Source organism: Brassica oleracea, chromosome C8 (assembly GCF_000695525.1).
Source record: "Brassica oleracea var. oleracea cultivar TO1000 chromosome C8, BOL, whole genome shotgun sequence".
Taxonomy (NCBI): Eukaryota; Viridiplantae; Streptophyta; class Magnoliopsida; order Brassicales; family Brassicaceae; genus Brassica; species Brassica oleracea.
The window spans coordinates 13,958,851-13,968,361 of record NC_027755.1 but is presented as its reverse complement, the minus strand read 5'-3'; the positions used below and the strand labels follow the sequence as shown (position 1 = coordinate 13,968,361).

At 41.2% G+C, this 9,511-nt stretch overlaps 2 protein-coding genes across 2 annotated transcripts; both read right to left on the bottom strand.

Moving 5' to 3' along the window:
- Positions 1 to 6,022: 6,022 nt before the first annotated feature.
- Positions 6,023 to 7,125, bottom strand: LOC106312297 (psbP domain-containing protein 1, chloroplastic-like). Its single transcript, XM_013749762.1, has 2 exons — positions 6,518 to 7,125; positions 6,023 to 6,372 (listed from the first exon to the last, which is right to left on the bottom strand). Exons 1-2 carry the CDS (start codon positions 7,079 to 7,081, stop codon positions 6,157 to 6,159), a joined length of 780 nt encoding a protein of 259 aa, XP_013605216.1. The 5' UTR covers positions 7,082 to 7,125; the 3' UTR covers positions 6,023 to 6,156.
- A 235-nt stretch (positions 7,126 to 7,360) lies between these two features.
- Positions 7,361 to 8,742, bottom strand: LOC106312298 (BI1-like protein). The gene is made up of 4 exons (XM_013749763.1): positions 8,369 to 8,742; positions 8,104 to 8,217; positions 7,867 to 8,024; positions 7,361 to 7,768 (listed from the first exon to the last, which is right to left on the bottom strand). The coding sequence occupies exons 1-4, from the start codon at positions 8,658 to 8,660 to the stop codon at positions 7,562 to 7,564; spliced, it is 771 nt and encodes a 256-aa protein (XP_013605217.1). The 5' UTR covers positions 8,661 to 8,742; the 3' UTR covers positions 7,361 to 7,561.
- Positions 8,743 to 9,511: the final 769 nt, after the last annotated feature.

Below are 9,511 nucleotides of genomic sequence, written 5' to 3'. Positions count from 1 at the left end.
TCTTCTATGGGATGAATTTGTTATGGGGAAATTTTTGGAAAAGGCACCACATGTTGCCAAAGTCCATGCAATTGTAAACAAGATCTGGACCATGGGAGATAAGTCTCAGATGGTAGATGTGTTCGTCATTAACTCGAACACAATGAAGTTTCGTATTCCAAACTCAACAGCTAGAGGCCGGTTACTTCGTCGGGGTATGTGGAATTTAGCAGGCATCCCGGTTGTTATGTCCAAATGGACTCCATTCATAGAAAATGATCAGCCTGAAGAGAAATCTATCTCTCTTTGGGTTCATCTCAAACACGTCCCAATGAAGATGGTGTCTTGGAAGGATTTAATCCTAATAACGAGTCCAGCAGGGGTTCCAGTCCGACTACATCCGGAAACGGCTCAGTGTCTTAATCTAAAAGTACCGAAAGTTTTTGTGAACGCAGACCTGACTAAAGAGTTACCTCAGTCGATGAATTTCAACATCAATGGAAAAGATACTTTGGTGGAGTACATCTATCCTTGGCTCCCATCTAGGTGCTCAAATTATCTGAAGTGGGGACATTTGGAAAAAGCTTGTCTAGCGCCCAAGAAGGATTCATGCTCGATAACACCAAATAATGTGGATGTGGAAGAAGGGGAGATTACGTGAAGTTCACTCAAAGAGAATGAACAAGAACAAGTTGCAAAGGAACAATTAAATGGAGATTTTCAGATTTCAGAAAATCAAACAGAGGAAGTGCTGGTTTTAGTAAAAGGAACAGAGGAGAATAAGAAAGAAGAGGGAGAACATTCTAGTTCTACAGAGATAAGGGAAGAGGAGGTTCTGGAAGGAATAGATGGTGCCTGGTTATAGGTTTCTCCGGGGAAATCGTGTCTCACCAAGTAGGAAAGTCAACCTAGAGTTGGGACACACCATACTCACAAACTCAAGGTTCACAGTACTTGGTTCTGAAGAGGACGAAGAGAGGTACAAGAACAGAGAGACGAGAAGGAGGATGAGGTTGATATGGTGATGGAGAGTCAGGAGAGTGCGACTCCTGCTGGTACCTCCATTAATGGAACAGTAGCCGTCTCTAAGAAGCAGAAGGAAAAAGATGTCATAATTCCAAGACAATCCTTGCCAAGGGAATCAAAGGAGAAGCACAAATTTATGTCGGAATCTACGACAAAAAAAGAGCAAAGGAAGATGCTAATCTTTCTTTGCACAAACAGACACTCTGAAATAATCATTAATGTCAGGATTCTTCTGGAACATCAGAGGATTCAACAAATATATTAAACACTCTGTTGTTCGAGATTGGATTCGGCAAGAAAAGTTTCAGTTTGGCTGTGTGCTGGAGACGAGAGTCAAAGAAACTAAAGCAATGCATATTGTTTCGGAAGTTTGTCCTGATTGGTCTACTATTTCAAACTATGAATACAATAGACTTGGAAGGATTTGGGTAGTATGGAGCCCGAAAGCTAGAGTAACGCCTTTTTTCAAGAGTAGTCAAGTGATAACCTGTTCTATTCTGATGGAAGGTACAGAGGAGGAGATATTTTGTTCTTTTGTTTATGCTTCTAACTCTATGGAGAGGAGAATGGAGCTATGGTCGGATCTTATGAGCCATCAATATTCACCAATTATCAGGAATAAACCTTGGATTATCTTCGGATATTTTAATGAAATAACCGATCTGGATGAGCATTCTGGTCATCAAGATATGAATTTTCAGATGGGTGGTATGCGGGATTTCCAGGAGGTAATTAATCATTTCTCATTATTGGATATGAGTTATCAAGGACCAAGACTCACCTAGTGCAATAAGAGAGATAATGGTCTGATATGTAAGAAGTTGGACCGAGTTCTTATGAATGATAGATGGATGCAATCTTATCCGCAATCATATAGTGTGTTCGAGGCAGGTGGATGCTCGGACCACTTACGATGTAGGATTATGACAAAGCCTGACCTTTTAAAGCCTCGAAAACCCTTTAAGTATACGAGTGCTTTAGGGGACTTGCCGAGTTTCTTACCTCTAGTGAAAAATTACTGGACAACTACTGAGCCACTTTTCAACTCTACTTCTGCGTTATTTAGACTAGCGAAGAAGCTAAAGGAGCTGAAACCAATACTGAGAAATATGAGAAAGGAACTTATGGGAGACGTGACGAGAAAAACCAGAGAGACTTGGGCGAAGCTATGTGTTTGTCAAACGGACACGCTAACAAACCCATCTCGTGAGTTAATGGAGGAGGAATCACGAGCGTATGAGAGATGGTGCTCTCTGTCTCGGATTGAAGAAAAAGTTTTAAGCCAGAAGGCTAAGGTTCATTGGTTAGACGTTGGAGATGGGAATAATAAGCAATTCTATCAAGCTGCAAAAGGGCGAGAAGTAAGAAACTCAATTCGGGAGATTAAAAGAGCAGATGGATCGAGAGTAGCCACACAGGAGGAGATCAAATGTGAGGCGGTTGATCACTTCAGTAAGTTTCTAGGCCACACACCTGCAGATTTTGTGGGGAGTACAGTAGAGGAAATTCAATCTTTGCTGGGGTTTGAATGTGAGGAGATGGATACGATTGTGCTTACTCACAATGTCACGGAGGAAGAAATCAGAAGGGTGTTGTTTGGGATGGAAAAGAATAAATCACCAGGTCCGGATGGGCTGTGAGTTCTATAAATCTGTGTGGTCTCTTATTGGAAAAGATTTCGTCGTGGCTATTCAGTCCTTCTTTGATACGGTTTTTCTACCGAAAGGAATCAACTCAACCATTCCCGCTCTTATTCCAAAAAAGGAGGAGGCAACAAGAATGTGAGACTACAGACCCATTTCATGTTGCAATGTGCTTTACAAAGTGATTTCTAAGATTTTGGCAAGGAGATTAAAGTCCATTATGCCAAAGTTTATATCACCAAATCAGTCGGCCTTTGTGGAAGATCGACTCTTGATGGAAAATGTGTTACTGGCTTCAGAACTGTTAAAAGCTACCACAAGGATTCAATTTCCTCTAGGTGTGCCGTGAAGATTGATATCTCCAAAGCTTTTGACTCAGTTCAATGGTCTTTTTTGAGAATGACGCTTACTGCAATAAAGCTCCCTGAAAAGTTTATAAATTGGATTATGAAGTGTGCAGAGTTGGCTTCGTTCTCAGTTCAGGTTAATGGGGAACTCGCAGGGTATTTCAACAGCACCCGGGGACTTAGACAAGGATGCTCTCTATCACCCTATCTCTTCGTCATCTGTATGCAAGTTCTCTCTAAATTGCTTGACAAGGCAGCTTCTGAAAAACTCATCGGCTACCAACTGTACTGTCAAGATATGCAGCTGACACATCTCTGTTTTGCGGATGACCTACTGATATTTGCGGATAGCAAACAGACGTCTATAGATGGAATACTTCAAGTTTTTAAATAGTTTGCAGTAATGTTCGGGCTGACTATCAGTTTGGAAAAATCGACAGTATATCTAGCAGGAGTATATGAGAATGATAGGGAAACAATGCTGAGTCAATGCCCGTTTGAATCAGGATCCCTACCAGTGCGCTACTTAGGTCTCCTTCTCATGACCAAAAGGATGACATCCAATGACTATGCTCCTTTAGTTGAACGCATACGCAAGCGGGTTACGCCTTGGACGGCTCGGCAGCTATCCTTTGCAGGAAGAGTACAACTTATAAACACTGTTATTCATAATCTCACTAACTTTTGGATGTCTGTTTATAAGCTTCCAAAACGGTGTATCAAGGAGATTGATCAGATTTGTGCCTCCTTTCTATGGTCTGGTCCATCGCTGAATTCAAAGAAAGCAAAAATTGCTTGGCATGATGTTTTTACTCCAAAAGAGGAAGGGGGACTGGGCATCAGGTCTCTAGAAGAAGCAAATAATGTGTGCTGTCTGAAGCTTGTATGGAGAATCCTTTCTTCGAAATCATTATGGGTCAGATGGGTGGATCTGTATCTGATTCGAAAGAGCTCATTTTGGCAAGTGGATGAGAAGAGTACACTAGGAAGCTAGATATGGAAGAAGATCCTGAAATATAGAGAGATGGCTAGTAATCTCACTCGAGTGGAGATTCAGAGTGGTAACAATAGCTCATTTTGGTTCGATAACAGGTCATCTCTAGGAAGGCTAATTGACCTCACTGGCCCTTGCGGTTGTATTGATATGGGGATCAATATTAATGCGATGTTGGGTATGCTGTCCACTCTTATTCCCCTAGACGGCGTCGAGGTGAGCATCTGAAAGCTATAGAAACAGAGATACTGAAGTTGAAAGCGCAGGGTCTGGTATGTGGGGAGGACGTTCGGCTTTGGAAAGGGGAGGGAGATGTTTTCAAGCCGTTTTTCAGTTCTTACCAAACGTGGCAGGTGACGAGAGTGCAGAAACCTAAAGTTCCTTGGTCTGACACTATCTGGTTTACAGGGGCCACGCCCAAATATTCATTTATCACCTGGTTGGCCATCCACAACCGTCTCGCTACTACTGATCGCATTGCCCAATGGTGCCCTCAGGTAGATGTCAAATGTGTGCTATGTTTGGTGCCAACAGAAACAAGAGATAATCTCTTCTTCATTTGTCCTTACTCCACTCGGATTTGGGCCAATCTTTCTAAGAATATCCTTGGCACAAGCTACACTGCAGACAGGAGCAGCCTTATGCAAATATTAGAAGCTCGGGGAAGACACGGAATATATAATTTTCTGGTGAAATATGTATTTCAAGTCTCAATACACACGATATGGAGAGAGAGAAATGGGAGAAGGCATGGAGAAGGGCACAAAACATCAGACATGCTCATCAGGTTCATTGACAAAACAGTGCGCAATCGGATCTCCTCTTTAAGAAGAAAAACCAGACGATTTGACGACGCAATGGTCGCTTGGTTTGGATCTCGGGATGCTTAAGCTATGGAAGTTTATGTGTTCTGTTTTCTTAAGAAAAAAAGAGTAAAAACTCAACTCTAAGATATCATTACTAAGTCATGGAAAACAGCCACACTTTGTATGTAAAAAAGTCTTTTTGGGATGAATAAATTTAACATTCTTTCAAAAAAAAAGAAACACATGTAACCACTTATAGATGAAACCTCTGGAGTGATGGATGAAATATTGACAAACAACAAGTGATGAAAAAAATCGAGGTGGAGGCTGGTGTGATGTGCAACATTTTATCAACGAATTTGGGGTACAAAACTATGATACTATTCGCATGAACCATGCTAAGTTTAGAAGTGTATGTAAGACTATCAGAAAAGTATAATCTAAAAAAACTTGTCATATTTATGTAGAATTTAGTGTTGTAATGTTCTTTGAGATGGTTGGGCAAAGATCTAACCATACATGTTCTATCTTAGAGATACTAGTATTCTCTTATTATGAAGAAGATGTTAGATGAAGTTTTCATGTTTTTTTTTGTTGAAACTCACAACAGACATTGTGCTACTTCTCAGGAATGCGTTTGCAAATGCTTGTCATGTTCTAGTAGATGATCCACAATATGGCCTTTTTTTAAGGATTGTATAGGTGCTCTGGATGGGCTCATATGCCGGGGAATGTTGAACCATTCAAAGGAAAAAAAGCAGAATCAACAGTGTATGTCCTAGCTATATTTAATTTCAGTATGAGACTCATATATACCAAGGGATTCATGGAGAACACATGATACAAAGATGTTTACATGTTGTACTACGGAAAAAGCTTCTTTACCTCTTACTCTCAATAATTCTCTTCTTTTTTTTCCTAAGGAGGGTGTTTTTTGAAAGGCCTAAACCAATAATAAAACCCTCACACATAACCAGAAATATTTTATTGTCAACTTGGTTATAAGTTAACCGGTTCCATGGTGATTAGTTAATTTCTTGATCAATTGACTAACCATTTCATAAAAAAATCGATGATGAACAATCAGATTGTCTTAAAGTTTAATAGCCTGTTTAACAGTTGATATCTGATCGTTTTGTAACTTAGTTTGCCACCCTATTCAATAATTAATCCAACTCAACCGGTTTTGTAGGGATAGGTTTGAAATTATAAACTCCTCCGATCAAGAAACGAATCTGAAAAGTTCAGTAAAAAAAGCGTTTACCTTAGCTTGGCTTATGCTTTAATATTACAAAAATAGAAAGTGAAAGGGAACATAACCATCAACAAGATTTTTTGTAAACCAATGGCTACATCTCTCTCTAAATCTTCTCGACTCTGAACGAATCCATAACTCTTCTTAGGTCTTTTTCCTCTTCCTGGAAAACTTTCTCAGGTGTTTGGAGTCTCAGTGAGTAGAGTCTATTGTTCTCAACTCCTAGAACCGCGAGGTAACGCCTGTCCCATTCCAAACGAGCCACTCTATCTTGCGGCATCACAGCTAGCTCGTTATTGTTTGCGTATGACTTTATGTTCACCTGTGTCAATCCATCAAAATATTTAAAACACCAACGTAGCATAGTGAAGCTATGATTAATAAATAAATACAATGCAACTCTGAAACAATGGGAACATGTGTTGATCATGACATGTTCTACACCAAAAATAAGACATGTTGTTTACCTCGACTTGATAGTAGAGTTTACCATCATCTGCAACTCTGGAGGAAGTTGTAAGAATGTTAGACTCACGCTTGACACCGAGTCTAGTGGACATAAACTCAGTCAAGTACTGTCTAAGTACTTTCTTTCCTACTTCTTCAGGTGAACCCAAGTCGTCAAGAGACTTGTATTTCGAGGAAGAAGGTGAAGAAAACTCCACCGAGAGGTTCTCGTCAAGGACAATAGGGTCTCTAAAGAATATGTCAGCGCCTGCTCCTCTAACTTGAATCCAGTTTTGAGGGTACTTGAAAGAGTATCCATCAAATGTATCTATGTACTCTCTGAACACTGGAGTCAAAGCAAATGCTGATGTTGGAAGATTGGCCTCTGAAACTATTAAACCAGACATGAGCAAGCCACCCATCATCAATCTCCTCCTCCCAACTGCAGAAGCCTTAAGAAACGGAGATTCTGGTTTAGTGAGCTTGGCGGATTGGGAAGAGATCGGTCTGAATAAAGACAAGGGACTCGGAGTGGGTATGGTGAGAGGAGGGGAGAGAGCACGAGGAGAGAGAAGGGTCTCCATGTTAGGAGCAGAGGAGAAAGAATGAGTGATTCTTTTTAGAGATGACACGCTTCTTTTGTTCAGAAGATTTGGTTGGGCCACGTCAACCAAGAAATCCAAGTTTTGGATAGATATTATAAGTCGTAAATCAAATCGAGCAACATCACTACTCCAGTAAAAACAGAGGATCAGACTCGAGCATGACCATCCTTCAACATCGTAACACAACCTCAATTGTAACGGAGATGTATCTTTGAAAGATGCCAATCAAACACGGAGAAACAAGGACAAGCAAGCAAGTCGGCTATTAAAATCTACCAAATTTATTTAACATTGAAAATTGGACTTCAATTGATTTTGTTTTACCAAACAGTTTAACCACATAGCAGCATATAGTAAAATAAAAAAAAACTCGAAACATAAGTCAGGTATACACAAAATGTAAATCACATAAAAGCCCTGAAATCCCATCACAGAAGCCTCATGCTTGTATGGCTTCCTTCAGTTGTCACCTTGCCTCAGAATACGCAATATGGTCAAGAAGAGATTGAGGATGTCCAAGTAGAGAGCCACCGATGCGAGGATGTATTCGTCATATGTGAAACGCTTGATGAGATTGTCGGTATCATAGACTATGTATCCGCAGAACACCAGCGCGCTGACTCCTCCATATATGGCAACAGAGGTCGGGCCAAGCGGGAAGAACATCTGCAATATTATGATAAACAAAACAAAATGTAAGCATTTCCTTTATGTATATGTGGAGATGTTTTTGCTTAATTCGTAAGAGAGAGAGAGAGAGAGACCTGCATGAAGCTGGTCACTACAAGAATGATGAGGCTGGTGAAGAGAATGGGTCCAAGGAAGCTGAAGTCTTTGCCCTTCTTTGCAGCCCAGAAAGTGTATGCGGTTAGAGACCCGACCACGGACAGTGTCAATATCAAGGCTTCAAGGACGATTCTTCCTGATGAAAACAGAAAAGATATTGTTATAAGAATAAGACTTCTAAGTTCTAATGACAGTAGAGGAAACGAGAATTGAACCTTCTGTCATGGCACAACTGACACCAACGGTGAAGCTCAAAGAGATAGTGAAGAGGGCAAGGAGGATGAGGTTAACAGGATGCTTCTGGTGGTAAACGTGCAGAGGCCAGATCACTGCAGTAATCAATGACATCAACAATGAATAGCATATTCTCAACACATGAAGATCAAACCTTAAGAATCATAATCACCACATCAAATCTGATACCTAACGATGGAGATTAAATGTAAATCTGATGCGAAGAATGAGATCTAGGTTACGTACAGACGAAAGGGATGATGCAGAGGAAGAGGAGAAGGCCGGGAGATCCGGTTAGGAGATCGTTGACCGGAGGATTAAGGACGACGACGGCGGAGATAAGCGTGGTTAGGAGGAGCTGGGCGGAGAGGATCCCGTAGACCTTGCGGATGAATCCCCACCGGAGTTGATTCTCGCCGTAGCTTAGCCCTGGGTAGAGCGTCGCCTCTCCCATCTCAAGATCGATATCCTTCCCGGCGGAGCGATCTACGCCGCTCATGCTCATGCTCACGCTCGCGTATCCGTACGGTTTCTCCATGGCTCAGGCGGATCTGGTAAATGGTCTTCGTGACAGATCTGGAGGAGGAAGAGAATGGATTTTTTTGGAAAAAGTTTGGAATACAGCTTTTGAGGTTTATATATATTCTCCAAGGAGGTGAGTCATTTGGCGAGATGAGCGGTCAGGATTCGTTACGATAACGCGTCGTATATCAACGTCGCTGTTTAGCCTTTTAAATGGAAGACCAAACATAATAAATTCGGTATTTTCCCCGAAACTTCTGATTTTTTCCTCGATATAATAATTTTTTTTTAACAAATTTGACCCCAAAAAAAATTATTTAACAATAAACATAACTAATTTAAAAATATAATAAAAATCCGTAAAGATTGTAACCTTATTAAAATTCGATAAGATTGTAACCTTATTAACACATAAACTCGTTCATGTTATTGTTCACTTGGAACCTTAGAGCAGGTTTACCGCGAGCTCTTGAACCCGTCTCTTAGGGTAATTATCAAAAAAAAGAAAAAGAAAAAATGAACTAAAGTGAAGGCACGTCTCCTAATTAAGTGCTCTAAGGCACGGTTCTTAGGTGCGACGTGTCACTAGTCGAGATTCGTTTATCTCAATCTCTCTCGGTGGTTCCGCGATGCGCTGGTGCTTGACGTCTCCCCTCCGTGACGATGCGGGACGTCCATGGCTGTGACGGGACACGAGAATCTTTCCGTAATTGTGGCGGAGACCGGGTGGCCTAGCTCCGGGATTGATTCTGGCGAAGTCAACGAGACGTTGCTGTATAGCGAGATGTTCTTGAAAGGTTTGTTGGCGCATTTGAGGAGCGGTGGTGGGACGAAGATGGTGGTGGTGGAGGGAAAGGAAGAAGATTG

Coding starts and splice junctions, on each gene's coding strand:
- LOC106312297 (XM_013749762.1), bottom strand. CDS start 7,081: ATGGAGACCCTTCTCTCTCCTCGTGCTCTCTCCCCTCCTCTCACCATA. Junction 6,373..6,517: donor AACTCTACTATCAAGTCGAG/GTAAACAACATG, acceptor GGATTGACACAG/GTGAACATAAAGTCATACGC.
- LOC106312298 (XM_013749763.1), bottom strand. CDS start 8,660: ATGGAGAAACCGTACGGATACGCGAGCGTGAGCATGAGCATGAGCGGC. Junction 8,218..8,368: donor CTGCATCATCCCTTTCGTCT/GTACGTAACCTA, acceptor TGATTACTGCAG/TGATCTGGCCTCTGCACGTT. Junction 8,025..8,103: donor CAGTTGTGCCATGACAGAAG/GTTCAATTCTCG, acceptor TGTTTTCATCAG/GAAGAATCGTCCTTGAAGCC.